The 15,368-nt window shown below is 42.0% G+C and overlaps 2 protein-coding genes across 2 annotated transcripts in view; one reads left to right on the top strand and one right to left on the bottom strand.

The window, feature by feature from the left end:
* The window catches only part of LOC117042654 (oocyte zinc finger protein XlCOF6-like), a 663,370-nt gene that overhangs the window by 206,514 nt on the left and 441,488 nt on the right, over window positions 1-15,368 (top strand). The gene's annotated exons all lie outside the window — the stretch shown is intronic.
* The window catches only part of LOC117042618 (zinc finger protein 208-like), a 48,347-nt gene continuing 38,803 nt past the window's right edge, over window positions 5,825-15,368 (bottom strand). Inside the window, exon 6 of the mRNA XM_033142166.1 lies at window positions 5,825-8,483. Within this exon, the coding sequence (XP_032998057.1) occupies window positions 6,711-8,483 (1,773 nt within the window). The 3' untranslated portion in view covers window positions 5,825-6,710. The remainder of the gene's footprint in view (window positions 8,484-15,368) is intronic.

The raw sequence follows: 15,368 nt of genomic DNA, 5'->3' as shown, positions 1-15,368 counted from the left end.
TGATGTCTCTGCTTTTTAAGATGCTGTCTATGTACGTCATTGCTTTCCTCCCAAGAAGCAGGCGTCTTTTAATTTCGTGACTGGGCAAATAGATCAACAATATTATATCTGCTCCACTCCTAGCTCTGGAGCAGCTGGGAATAAGCTTTTGGCAATCTTCTCTAGGGGTCTTCTTCACGTGCCACCATCTGAGCCCCATGTAAGATAAAGTGGAAATAAAGTTTATGTTGCACTAATAAGCCTCCTTGTGATCAGGTGTGCACTCAGTGGTTTCTAAATCCTCATTAAAAATTCCTGAAATTTGGGACGATGCCACCCTGCAGCCAGAATGCATAGTTGGAGGAGTCCAGCTTCCACTTAGCTTCAGCATCCAATGCCAGGGTCAGGCCCCGTTATCTTTCCATACCCTCCAACATTTCTCTGATGAAAATAGGGACATCCCATTCCATAAAGATATTTTTACTATTCATACACCACACATCTTATTACGTTGGCCCTGCCACTCTGGGCAGCTTCCAACATATATAAAAAACATAATGAAACATTAAACCATGGTTCAAATTTTTTTTAAAAAACAAAACACCTCCACCCTCAACCCCGAAATAATAATCAAAAGCACAAGGACACACACACACACACACCATTTGGGAGTTAGGACCAAAAAAAAAGTCATTTTATTATTTTATTACTTATTTTCACAGTTCAATCTATCTATAAATTTTATTGTTTATAGCCAATGACCAGCACAATACAATATGAGCACAAATCACACAGCTGCAAAACAAAAGACATTGCATTCACCAGACCAGGATAAAATTTATAGCATCCAAAATTTATTTTCACATTTGTTTCAATTTGAAGATTATAGTGTTGTAAGCCAAAAATGGCTTATCTTCTGAGTTACACCAATAAAACTCAGAGACAAGAGGAGTTTGGAGTCCATTGTTGTTTATTGCAAAGCAATAGGTTACAGTCAAATATTTCCCCAAAACTGCAACCCCACCCAAGGGTCCGGGCAGGGGTATTTATAACATTTCAAACAAAGGATTTCAGTTTTAACCAGTCATGTACATCATTACCTCATTGCATGTTTAATACACATGCGCAATAATCATTGCTAACTAAACTTTGATTCTCACCATGATCAGTTACATTGTGTTAGTATGCATGTTAGGAAACTGTGTTACATTTGCACCATGTGTCAACTTATGTTCTAGCTCAGGGGTCCCCAAACTAAGGCCTGCGGGTCGGATATGGACCAAGCGAGCCAATTATCTGGCCCCTGAAGACCCCCGACGCCTGCTCTTACTGGCGCGGCTGCCCGTCTCCGGGTCGGCACTGTACCAGAAATAGCTTGTGCGCATGCGCAAGCATCATTTTCGGCACACTTCTGGTGCGGTGCAGCACCGGGAATAGCTTTTGCCCATGCGCAAAGCGCCATTTCCAGTTCACTTCTGGGTTTGCGGAGGCCTGTGCACATGCACACAAGCTATTTCCGGTGCCGCGCTGCGCCAGAAGTGCACTGGAAGTGATGCTTGCGCATGCATGCAAGCTATTTCCAGTGCTATTGTTGCATACATGAAGAGGGGCCTGCATTTTAAAAAAAAATTCTGTCGGCACTATTTCTAAAATGAAGGCTTCTGGTCTCTTTATGAATGGAAATTTTAATATTTTTAAAAATTCATTACATATGTTGTCCCCAAATTCTCTTACATTCCCACCACATATGCATATACGAGCCTTTACCCATTTTACATCTCCAGCACACTTCTGATCTATTTTTATACATTTTGGCCAATTTGGTGGGGGTAAGATGCCATCTGTATAGCATCTTCATGATATTTTCTCTGAGACTACAGCATGCTGTAAACTTTATGTCTCCTCCCATAGTTTCTCACACTCATACATGTGAATATTGTATCCAAGATCTTGGGCCCAACACACCACTACTCCCTTCAGTGTATGTAGTTTAAATTCTCTTAATGCTTAATTGTTTATTGAGCAGGGGCCCTTAGTGTCACGAAGCAATCCCTTTCAAAGCAGCTCCATAAAACTGATTGTGCCCACACACTACCCCTTTTGGTGCAGGGACTTTGATCCAGACAGGAAATGTTAAGCAGAATCCACGCCCCTCTCTGTGTCGCCCTTAGGTGTTCTCAGCCTTCACCTGCTTCATGACTCCACCTTGCATGAGAAAGAAGGATGGAGCTCCAGGAAACTGGAAGTGGTCCTTCAACCAGCAAGGACATGGACCATCACAGACAGATCCCGTCTCCTGCTGTGGGGTCAAGAGTGGCCCTGGGATGGTCAAGAGAGGAGGGGAAGGGGCCAGGGACAGAAGGAATGTCAGGGCTCCAGATGCTCCCGTGGACCCCTCCCTTGACACCAAGGGGAGCTCCTCTTATGGGGCTAAAAGCATTGGAGTGGAGGTTTGATTATTGTCAGGAGCGCAAGGAAGGGGTAAAGGAAACGTAAAACACCCTAAGGACACACTAAGAACAGAATGAAAATAGCCCCGTCTGAGTGAATAGCTACTGGAGAGCATAACATGGGAGTTTAAGCTGTAATGTTCACCTGCCTCCCTATACTAGTCTCTTTTTGGGGTCAGGGAGCTGGGGTGGTCAATCAACATGAAGTTCCCAGGTTACCTTTCCTTCTAGACAGCTATTCCAGCTCATTATTCCTCCCCATTTCTTTATGGAGGGTCAAAGGCTATGCAATTTGAACAGATGCAACTCCAACCAACCACTGGTGTCTTCTGGGTGCACTGAGCTCCCTTCCCCCCACTTCTTTCCTCCAGATATAATACAGATTCCCTCAGCATCTTGCCCCACCTTCCAGAAGGCAAATATATCTGATTAAGTGTTTGTTTAGGACATCATTATATTGCATGAAATACCACCTTGTTTCTCTGAAGGGTAGACTCTTTTCATCAGCAGTGATAAATATGATATTACCGTAATTGGTTAATGAACAACAGCTTTGATGCTGCAAACATGTCTGAGATTTCAGACATGCCCATTTCATTCAAGAAATACTTTTCCATTTTTATTCTGGGCTCTTGCCCTTCTGCATTCCTTCTACTTCATTGTCTAACTGACCTCACATTTTTCCTTCCACCCATGAACATGTATTTTTGATTCTGGGTATTTGACTTCTCCCATACTGCTACCATCAAGGCAGACATCTGGGGCAGAGATCCAGGGCCCCCCTCAGCAGCAACAACAGGTGGAGGCCCCACAAACATTTGTCACATTTTGAAGTTTTTTTTTTAATTAAATTTTTAAAAAGGCTTTTCCTTAGCCTTCCATAGTCCTGAAGTTAGCTCTTGAAAAAGAGGGGGTTTCCAAAAAAGCATGGCCCCCAAGAATGACAACAAATACTTCCAAATTCTTTTCTGCACATCCAGAGACAGGGGCTAGCAACCTTTTAAAGTAGAGGGCCAGATCACTGTCCCTCAAACCTTGTGCGGCTCTCATTACTACAGGTTCCAAAGATTCCGTCGAAAAATAATAATAAAGTTCCGAAGATCTCAGTTCGGCGCCGCAGCATATCTCTTCCATTCTGAGACACCCTCCCAAGGTTGTGGGGTGTGCGAAGCCTTGTTGCCCTGTTTTGAACTCCACTCCCAAACGTGCCTCCCCCTTCAAGACGGAAAAGTAGAGAACACGCGTCCTTTTGCAGCGAGGGGTTCCTTCTGCAGAAGGACACCTGTTCTCTGCTCTCCCGTCTTGGATGGGGAGACGTGTTCGGTAGCGGAGTTAAGAACAGGAAAACAAGGCTTCATACACCCCAGAACACTGGGAGGGTGTCTCAGAACGGAACCACTCGCTGTGGTGGCGGCAGAAGGAGTAGCGAGTGAGGGGAGGGACGGCGAGGGGTTGCCTTAAATGGAGGCCATGGAGCAATCACGCTGGCACAAACAAAGCTCGGGACCCTTCCTCTTGGCTCTAGGAGGAGGGAGGGAGGAGGAAACCATGCTGCTGACACCAATCAAAGGCTAGCCCCCTTCCTCTGCAGGTTGGGGGAGAAGCCAGAAGCCAGGAGGGGGGAAGGTGGCACCACCGTCAGGTAGAGAAAAAAAATGGTGCAGCCCAAACGATATGAATCAGAACCATGTGGCGATTTCTTTTCTTTTTTAAAAATAATATTTATTAGACTTTTTTCCAATTACAAACCAAATTACAATCAATTTATAACACATGATTAAATTTTTCTAACCCCCCTTTCTCTCATCAAGAGAAGCATACCAAATAGACCCCCCTCTCACTGGGGTAAACACTTCTAATTTGCCAATTTAATCACCTTACCATTCACATATCATCTTAACTTCTGGGACTTCCCCGACTCCCACCCGTTGACTCCCAAATCAAACCTAATTTACAGTTATTACCAATAGTCACAATACTATTTCCTCTCCTTCTCACATTTACTAATATTTCTAGCAGAATACTTTTCCAATTTGCGAATCTATTTCTTCTTTTTTTAACTATCCTCCACACTCACTGTATTTCTAAGCTTTCATTTTCCCCCCAAATCTATCACAATAACCTATTTAAGATTGAATTAACCAAAAATCCTTCCCCCCTTTACCTCACCATTCATTTTAAGACCATAACATTATCCATTAGCCATACCTTGTGTCAATACCATAATAACCAGAGAGTTTCCACAAAGTTCATAAAGATTTTCAACCCACCCCCACTCTTTCAAATATCGAAATTCCACAGTCCTGGGAAACTGGTTTGTACTCCATTCTTATCTCATATGTCCTTGAAAAATTTTTCACAACTAGAGTCTGCGCCACCTTCCACCAGGCACTCTTTTTTCCAACAGTTTCCCCATTTTTTCTTCTTGTTGTTTTCTGCCTCCTAATTTTTCTGCCTTTCCTCGACGGGTTGTATCCACCGTTTTTTCCTCGGATTTTCTCCTCCTCGTTATATTTTTCCTTATAGTTCTCACAAAAGGTCCTAAAATCATTTTCCTGCACAGCTAAGTCCGCAGCTGGAACTGTCCCCGTTAGCTGGTTTAAATGGTTAATTCCATCTGTTAAGTTGCACAAAAGTTCCAAAACTTTTATTTTAAATTCCTTAGTCCATTTCCTTTTGGGCATCTTCAAAGTCCATAAAAGTCCATAAAATCAATAAAGTCCATAAGGTCAGTAAAATCCATAAGATCAATAAAGTCCATAGAATCAAGCAAGCATATGCAATCCAGAATAATGTCTCAAAGAGGGTGCAATGCTAACTTACAAGCTTCAGAAATTTCTTATTTACAAAATCTATACATTGCTTCGGAATTTAAAATTACACTGTTTCCTCCTCTTTCAACGTTAAGGGAACCGACTTCCATTTTTAGAGTTCCCGAAACTTCCCAATTTTAAAATCAATTTTTAAACTTTTGTCCAGATCGGTACTTACAAAAGCCAATTAGCCGAATCTAAGAAGAATTTGACGCTCTCCCCCGCCGGTACCGCTACTTCCCGCTGCGAAGCTAGTGGTGTATCCACAGCCCCCGCGCCTTCTACCTCGCTCGTCATGGCAGCCCTTACTAGGGCAAACCGGAGAGCAAGGGAAGCACCCTGGGGGGCCCGCCGGATCCCAAGGCACCAGGACTCTCAACCTGGTGTTTCTGGGGGGTCGAGGCATAGTCTCGACACCCCCTTCCCTCGCAGCGGCGGAGAAACCTCGGACGCGAGGTTTCTCCCGACCGGCAAGGATGGCGCCAAACCGGAAGTCTCCTAGCCCTAATCTCCCCTAGCCCTAATTCTTTCACACATTCCTTTAAAACATTTCTGTGAACTAAGAAACAGAAAAAAACCCTTACTAGTCACCTTCCACAGGTCAAAAGCCAATGCAGAAAATATTTAATAAAAACAGCTCAAAACAGGTACACAAGAGCACAGAAAATAGGAGAAGATGAATTTTAAAAGGAATCCCAAATGAACATTTAACACAGAGACCTTTTCATTCAGCTGGAAAATGCTATCAGTAAAAAAGTCTTCAATGGATTATTCAAAGTTCAAGTAGTGAGCGCCTGGAATGTTGATCTATAAGACAAGGGCAGCCCATCATTTTGGCAGTTAAGGGCGGACCTCAAAACACACTCTCCCTGCTTATCTAGCAACAACTAGCTACTTGTTTTGTACATTTAGTGTATGTGACCTTCATTACTTAATAAATATATACAGTGGATGCTTGGTTGGCGAACGTGATCTGTGTAGCAGGCACATTTGCAACCCACAGTGTTCCCAATCTGCGCCTGCGCATCTGCGAGTTGCGATTCAGCGCTTCTGTGCATGCACAAAGCATGATTTAGTGCTTCTGCGCATGCACGCGCAGCGAAATCCAGAAGTAACCCGTTCCGGTAATTCCGGTTTCGGCGTGTCCGTAACATGAAAAGACGCAACCTGCAGCGGACGCAACATGAGGTATGATTGTATGTGTATACAAATTTACGTACATCTCACACATTCCATGCATTTACAACTGATTTCCCCCTTTATGAGTTCCTTGATGTAAGTAGTGAACCCTGAGTGGAACACTCCATACATTTATATGGTTTTCCGTGTGTGAATTTGCTAATGAACATTAAGATCTCCCTCTGAAGCCCATTCCACATTCAATACACCTGTAGTTTTCATAATGTGTGTTAGCTGATGTTTTCTAAGGTATCCATTTTGACTGAAGCTCTTTCCACATTCAATACATTTAAATGGTTTCTCCCGTGTGAGTTCGTTGATGTTTTCTAAGTGCTCCAATCTCACTGAAGCCCTTTCCACACTGCATACATTCAAATGGTTTCTCCCCCGTGTGAGTTCGTTGATGTTTTCTAAGTGTTCCAATCTCACTGAAGCCCTTTCCACACTGCATACATTCAAATGGTTTCTCCCCCGTATGAGATCGTTGATGTATTCTAAGTGCTCCACTTTGACAGAAGCTCTTACCGCACTCCATACATTTAAATGGTTTCTCCCCCGTGTGAATTCGTTTATGTATTCTAAGTGCTCCACTGTCACTGAAGCTCTTTCCACAATCAATACATTTAAAAGGTTTCTCCCCCGTGTGAGTTCGTTGATGTATTCTAAGTGATCCACTGTCACTGAAGCTCTTTCCACATTCAATACATTTAAATGGTTTCTCCCCCGTGTGAGTTCGTTGATGTATTCTAAGTGATCCACTGTCACTGAAGCTGTTTCCACATTCAATACATTTAAATGGTTTCTCCCCCGTGTGAGTTCGTTGATGTTTTCTAAGTGTCCCACTTTGGCTGAAGCTCTTTCCACACTCCATACATTTAAATGGTTTCTCCCCTGTGTGAATTCGTTGATGTCTTCTAAGTACTCCATTTTGACGGAAGCTCTTTCCACATTCAATACATTTAAACGGTTTCTCCCATGTGTGAATTCGTTGATGTCTTCTAAGTTTTCCACTATCACTGAAGCCCTTTCCACATTCAATACATTTAAATGGTTTCTCCCCTGTGTGAGTTTGTTGATGTCTTCTAAGTGCTCCACTTTCAATGAAGCTCTTTCCACATTCAATGCATTTAAATGGTTTCTCCCCTGTGTGAGTTCGTTGATGTCTTCTAAGTGCTCCACTTTCACTGAAGCTCTTTCCACACTGCATACATTCAAATGGTTTCTCCCCTGTGTGCGTTCGTTGATGTATTCTAAGTACTCTACTTTCATTGAAGCTCTTTCCACATTCCATACATTTAAATGGTTTCTCCCCTGTGTGAGTTCGTTGATGTATTCTAAGTACTCTACTTTCATTGAAGCTCTTTCCACATTCCATACATTTAAATGGTTTCTCCCCTGTGTGAATTCGTTTATGTATTCTAAGTGCTCCACTGTCACTGAAGCTCTTTCCACAATCAATACATTTAAAAGGTTTCTCCCCCGTGTGAGTTCGTTGATGCATTCTAAGTGTTCCACTTTTACTGAAGCTCTTACCACACTGCATACATTCAAATGGTTTCTCCCCTGTGTGAGTTCGTTGATGTATTCTAAGGTAACCACTTCCACTGAATCCCTTTCCACACTCCATACATTTAAATGGTTTCTCCCCTGTGTGAGTTCGTTGATGTATTCTAAGGTAACCACGTCCACTGAATCCCTTTCCACACTCCATACATTTAAATGGTTTCTCCCCTGTGTGAGTTCGTTGATGTAGTATAAGAGTTTCATTTTTACTGAATCTCTTTCCACAATCCATACATTCAAATGGTTTCTCCCCCGTGTGAGATCGTTGATGTATTCTAAGTGCTCCACTTACACTGAAGCTCTTACCACACTCCATACATTTAAAAGGTTTCTCCCCCGTGTGAGTTCGTTGATGTACTTTAAGTTTTCCACTTCCACTGAAGCTCTTTCCACATTCAATACATTTAAATGGTTTCTCCCCTGTGTGAGTTCGTTGGTGAATCCTAAGTCTTCCATTGTGATTAAAGCACACCCCACATTCCCTGCATTTAAACTGTTTCTTTGTTCTTCCCAATGAACTCACTGTTGGCTCCATAGAATTCTGATTGTCATCTTCCTCACCTGTTTGGGAGTCTGGGAGGAAAGAGAATACTGTTAGACTTTCAAGAAAGACAAGAAAGAAACGGAACACACGTCAATCCCAATGTGCACCTTCTCTTATTTTAACACAGTCTCCCTTCTCCACTGTCCTCGCTATGTTCCAAATTTTTAGGAATGCAGAAGAGATAATGCCAAGAGCAACACAAGATTACTCCATTCACACGTAATAAAGCAGCAGCATTTTATAATACTGATCTACGTTGGAATGGGCTCCTTAAACACATCTCTGTATTTTTCACTTTCAAGTGAGGAAATCATCTCAGGTTCGAATAACCATATCTTCTCTGAGTAATTAGTAAAACTTAAGTGTTGTTATGCCACATGCAAATGTGAGAATATTGCAACCTAATATTAGAATATTACAACCTGAGAAGAGCCGGCTGGATTGGGCAATGGCCCTCCTAGTCCAGCATCCTGTTCTCTCGGGGGCCAACCAGATGCCTGTGGGAAACCGGCAAGCAGGATTGTGGCACAATAGCCCTCTGCCCTCTTGTGCTTTCCAGAAACTAGTACAGTAGTACCTTGGTTCTCAAACTTAATCCATTCTGGATGTTCCAAAACCAAAGCGTTCCAAAGCAAAAGTGTGCCTTCGCATAGAAAATAATGCAAAATGGATTAATAAATTCCACATTTATTTAAACCCCTAAAACAGTACTTTAACATGAACTTTACAATCTTACGAGACCATTGATCCATAAAATGAAATCAATAAACAATGTACTGTACTATAAAATAAATAAGACAGTATTGTAGATGATAAAAATTAAAATTACTTTTTTTCTTACCTGCACTGATATTAGTTATTGTTTGGATGGGGGGCTTTAATCCATTTCTGCAATCACACAATCAATCAGTAACACAGTCACAAAAACAAATGAACCAAAAAAGCCTCCAAAACAAAAATGTAAAATAAATAGCAAAAACAAAAGTTGTACTGTGAAATAAATAAGCCCCAGACCACTTAAACAGACAGCACTTTCAGGCTTGGGAATAATTGCTTCTTTATCTCTATTGTTGTTCAGCTAATGGTTCTTTTGGTTTTGTAGCTTTTATCCATTTCCGCAGTCAATCAATCAATCAATCAATCAATCAGTAGCTGGACTGGGTTCCACACAGTCACAAAAACAAAACAAAAAAGCAGAAAATAAACATAAAAAACAGACAGACCTCAGTGCAACACTGAAAACGGAAGTGTGGCACTGAAAACAAAAGTTTGGCACTCATATTGGAAGTGTAATACTCAAAAAGGAGCATGTTCGGCTTCCAAAAAAAGGTTCACAAACCAGAACACTTACTTTCAAGTTGTTTGACAACTAAGCCATTTGAGAACCAAGGTACCACTGTATTAAGAAGCATTATTGCCTAGGACCAGGAGGGCAGAGCACAGACATCAGTCTAATCCTTTTTTTCAAGCTATCCAAGTTGCTGGCTGTCACTTTCTCCTCTAGGATGGAAGTCCATAGACTAACTATGCTTTTGTTTATTCTCCTTTGTAGCCCTGAAAGGCTGATAAATGTGTTATAGCATCTCTGTATTCTTCACTTTCAAGTGAGGAAATGATCTCAGGTTCAAATAACCGTATCGTCTCTGAGTAATTAGTAAAACTTAAGTGTTGCTATGCCACATGCAACTGTGAGAATATTGCAACCTACCGGTAAGTACACTTAGACTAACTATGCTTCTGTTTATTCTCCTTTGTAGCCCTGAAAGGCTGATAAATGTGTTGTAGCCTAAGCTTTTGTGGGCTGCACTCTGACAAAGTGGACTCTTGGCGAGTAAATCTGGTGCCACTATAAACGTGCGAGTCTCTTTGTTGGCTTTGTGTACTTATTTTGAAATTTGTACCAAATTTGTACCACAGTATCTCCAAGTAAGCTTAGAGATGGATAAAATTACAGGGGTGCTATAAAATATTATACCTCTCACACACAACCCCATTCTGTAACATCGGCAAGTTTACAAAATTCACTTATCCTTCTTTTTCCTAGCCCTCCCTGCACACAACTGTGCAAGACATGCTTACAAATTCAATGCTTCTGTGTATACCAATGGCACACAAAACCTCATGGGGAAGAAAACTATGGGAGGAATTCAGTATTGTGCCGCGTCAATCATTTCATCACAGAAAGCATGTCAGCTTCCTAGAGATGTAATGTTTCTTCCTCTTCTCTCTCCATGAATTTAACATTGGAACTACTTTCTGCTTAAAGGCTGATCATTGGGCTTTCTTCCCACAGGATCCTTCTCCAACTTGATGTGCTCTGGAAGTTGTTAGACTACAACTCCCATCATTCCATTGGTCATGTTGGCTGTGAGTGAGAGGAGTTGGAATCTCATAATGTCTGGAGGGTACTATGTTGCAAAAGGCTAACTCAGAAGTTCTGGCATTCCCATTGTCTGAGAATTTCAGGCAGGAGAGAGGAAATGGCTTCTGCTGGACCCTCTGCAAATTGCAAAAGCACCCAATGACCCAGACCCCAACCCTTACCCAGAAAGCTGGCCTCTTCTTCACTCTCTCCCTCAGCCTTTGCAGAGAGATGGATGTTCTCTGTGTCCAAGGGATCCTGCTCAGACTTGGAGGACTTAATAACCACATCTTCCACAGGTAACAATTCCTGGAACAGAGATCGGGATGCATATTAGGACATCATGAAAAGCTAGAGAAGCTGACTGGCAGAAATCCTGGGTGTCAGAAGTCAAGGCTGTCAGCACAATAACACAGTACGCAAGTCATAATTAACTTGAAGATTTATTGCCAAACAAGCAATTAGCCTCGGAGAGCTGCCGTTGAGCATCCATCAAGTACACTCAAGTTGACCCTTCTGAAGAATCCTTCCGGCGTCTGCAGAATATACTGAACCTATGACCTTTGCGTCTCTTGGTTTGTTTTCTGTCTAAACCCTTCCCATTCGTCTACTCTTTGGCCTCATTGGCTCAGCTGCTTCCTCTTCTGGTGAAGGAAAGCTCCCTCCCTTGCTCTACGAGCCTGCCTGTGCCTCTTGAGAGCTTTGACTTTGTTGCAGCCTGCTTCCAGCTATCGTGTTATCTAAATTCCTTTCAGTGTCAAGAGGAGTGGGAGTCTGCAGCTGTCAGCTCTCAGCTGCCTGAGAGAAACATGAAACTCATATTTGGATGGCATGCATATTTATGGTGTGACAGGATAACAGCGCACAAAGGTTTTAAAAACCATATAAACCATATAATTAGAAAATCTTTGTGTAATGTATGGATAAGTTATAAAGATCTCTTAGAAGAAGAAAACTCCTAGGTGGTTATCATCTTTGGAGGCGAAGGCCAAGAAAAAGTTGAATATGGAAAATAAATGGTTAAAATATGTGGATCTGCTGGAGGAGGAGGATGGAGGATTTAAGTTGAGATCGTATGACCAACCTAAAGACAAATTGAATGACTGGTTGCAATAGTATCAGATCAATGAAATGTATAAGCAAGACGGCTTCCGGTTTTTGGCATGGACAGGAATGGCTGAAAGATACCATCGCTCCTGATCCCCATGTGGAACTCCCAAGGCTGTAATGGGAGTATGCAGCCTCCCTTACCTTCCCAGGAGTGTGGGAAGGACTGCCTTGCCCGCAGATGCCCCTTAAACCTGCTCTGTCCCTATGGGGAGATGAGCAGGGGGGCCAGGGCAGAGAGCACCCAGGGGAGAGGAACTCCTGCGGCCGGCCCGATCGTACAAGATTCCCAACGCTGTAAAATATAAATTAGTGAGAAGTCTTGGGCATGCTTCAAACGAAGGAGGGAAAAGTATTTTGTTAAAAAACTCAGCCACTGAACTATTAAGAAGAGAAGAGAAGTTTTTATCACCATATTGGTATGTGAAGCGGGACGGAAGGGGGGGGAGCCCCGGACTCTGTGATTGTATTTTGCTTTAATATTTTAAATAACGGGCTAATACCCCCCCCCCCCAGAAGATCCAACTTTATTATATATAACAAGTGAGATCTGAAAGACTGATAATTCGAATTTGGTGGAGAAGATTTGAAATTATATACAAGAACTATGCGGGACTTAATGAAAAGTAAACACGCTGTCCTAATGAGAGGAGAAAGTAATTGTTAACATCTGGAAGGGGATAAAAGGCATTTTTATCTGTTGATTTTGGCAAAAGAGGAACCCCTTGGACACTGACTGATTTTAATTGGAAGAATTTGGTCGACTGCCCAGAAATGACGCAGTTGGAATTTGCCAGGACTGCATAAGCTAGAAATCGGAAGGAGAAGGTGTCAAATCTTTTTTAAATATATGAATCTTCAATTACGACTGGCTAATTCTCCTACAAGATGTAAGTGGGTGCACACGGGTGCATAATAAATGTGGAAAAATATTTGGAATACAAAAAAGAAGATGGTGATTCTTTATATGTGGCTTTTGGACTCAGCTCGTCAAAGGGGAAGGGACTGTATACTGGAGAAATATGGACTTAAATCCTCACAGAGATACTGTTTGCTTTGATTTATATTGCCTGTTGGAATATATCAGAGGCTGTGAAAAGATTGGAACGCGAAAACAAAGGACAATAGTTAAGATGAGACACCTTCAAAATTTGAAGCATGGGAAGCCATTAAATAAAACTAAAATAATAATAATTCGGTTGATTTGGAACTTTTCTTTTTTTATTTGATAATTGGATAAATAATTTGGAATGTTTTATGTGATTCTGTTGTATTGGAAACCCTAATAAACATGATTTGGCCAAAAAAAGAGAAAAGAAATGTATAAGCAAGACAGGAAAATTGGTTTTGCTGTAGAAAAATCCAAACTGGAAACGGAAATGCTAGACATTGATATTAAAAACTTTTCTAAGATGTATAATTTACTGCTGGAATGGCACACAATAGATGAAATGGTTAAATAAGTGATGATTGACTGGGCAAAAGATGTAGGGCACAATATAATGTTGTAGGGGGGAGTCGTAACTGCGCTACGACCCCCCAGAAGAACTTCAGGAAGGGCGTCCTGGAGACGTGGGATCTGGTGGGCACCCAGTGCGCCTCCCCTGCTCTCCGGTAAGCCCTAGTAAGGGCTGCCGAGAGTGAGTGGGGTAGAAGGCGCGGGTGCTGTGGATCAAGCACTACCCTCACAGCGAGAAGTTGCAGCTGCTGGCAGAAAAGAGTGCTAAATTTCTCCAGAATTTGGACTTTGTTAGTAGCAATTTATTTAAAAGGCTTTAAGACAATTCAGCACGGGAAGGGACTTAAAATAATGGAGGTTGGTCCCTGACAGTTGAAACAGAAGGAACAGTGTAACATTGTATCCGAGGCGGCTGTCAAAAAATAAGGAGAACTTCTTAAACTGTTTCCCCAATAAAGGGGGGATTGATTTTGGATTTATATGGAGTGAAATTTGATTTTAAAAAAAGTATTACTCTTTCTATCAGGTGGTCTTGAAAGGTTTGGCAAGAAACAAAGGCAAAATGGCTGCGGATGTCACAGCGGAGTTGTTTGGATGTTAGAGTTGTTTTTTGACCTGGAATATGACAAAGGGAAAATGGTCTGTGGACTTTCAGGAAAAGACTTTGGAGCTTTTGCAACAGATGGCACAGAACGTGAATCAGATGGAACAGACTGTGAGAGTCTAGAATTTGACTTTTCAGAATTCAGGATTGGATACAAATATTGAAAGTATGGAAGTGACAATTCCAGTCCCAGGAGCAACTGGGGAGGAGAAAGTGGAAGAGAAAAAACCAGCCAGAGACTTTCTGTTAAATAAACAAGGAAGGAGCAGTGTGGACGTAGATATAAAAGGAACGCTTCAAAAAGAGGAAGATGTTGAAGACGGAATTGACAAAGGAAATTTCATACTGCAAAAGGAAAGAAAAGAGGGGCAACCAGTTTGGTATGCACTCTGTCATGAGAAGGATATATGGAAGACTACTTAAGCAGTATGTGGACTGAGAACTCCCAGAAGTGCAAGCTGGATTTCGAAGGGGCAGAGGAACCAGAGACCAAATTGCAAACATGCGCTGGATTATGGAGAAAGCTAGAGAGTTCCAGAAAAACATCTACTTCTGCTTCATTGACTACACAAAAGCATTTGACTGTGTCGACCACAGCAAACTATGGCAAGTTCTTAAACAAATGGGAGTGCCTGATCACCTCATCCGTCTCTTGAGAAATCTCTATGTGGGACAAGAAGCTACAGTTAGAACTGGATATGGAATAACTGATTGGTTCAAAATTGGGAAAGGAGTACGACAAGGCTGTATATTGTCTCCCTGCTTATTTAACTTATATGCAGAATTCATCATGCGAAAGGCTGGGCTGGAGGAATCCCATACCGGAATTAAGATTGCCGGGAAAAATATCAACAATCTCAGATATGCTGATGATACAACCTTGATGGCAGAAAGTGAGGAGGAATTGAAGAACCTTTTAATGAGGGTGAAAGAGGAAAGCGCAAAATATGGTCTGAAGCTCAACATCAAAAAAACTAAGATCATGGCCACTGGTCCCATCACCTCCTGGCAAATAGAAGGGGAGGAAATGGAGGAAGTGAGAGATTTCACTTTCTTGGGTTCCATGATCACTGCAGATGGTGACAGCAGTCTTAAAAAGCAAAGACATCACCTTGCCGACAAAGGTCCGTATAGTTAAAGCTATGGTTTTCCCAGTAGTAATGTATGGAAGTGAGAACTGGACCATCAAGAAGGCTGATCGCCGAAGAATTGATGCTTTTGAATTATGGTGCTGGAGGAGACTCTTGAGAGTCCCATGGACTGCAAGAAGATCAAACCTATCCATTCTCAAGGAAATCGGCCCTGAGT

The sequence above is a fragment of the Lacerta agilis genome, chromosome 2, assembly GCF_009819535.1.
Source record: "Lacerta agilis isolate rLacAgi1 chromosome 2, rLacAgi1.pri, whole genome shotgun sequence".
In the NCBI taxonomy this organism is placed as follows: Eukaryota; Metazoa; Chordata; class Lepidosauria; order Squamata; family Lacertidae; genus Lacerta; species Lacerta agilis.
The sequence above is the reverse complement of the archived record's forward strand: the minus strand, read 5'-3'. Positions and strand labels throughout refer to the sequence as shown.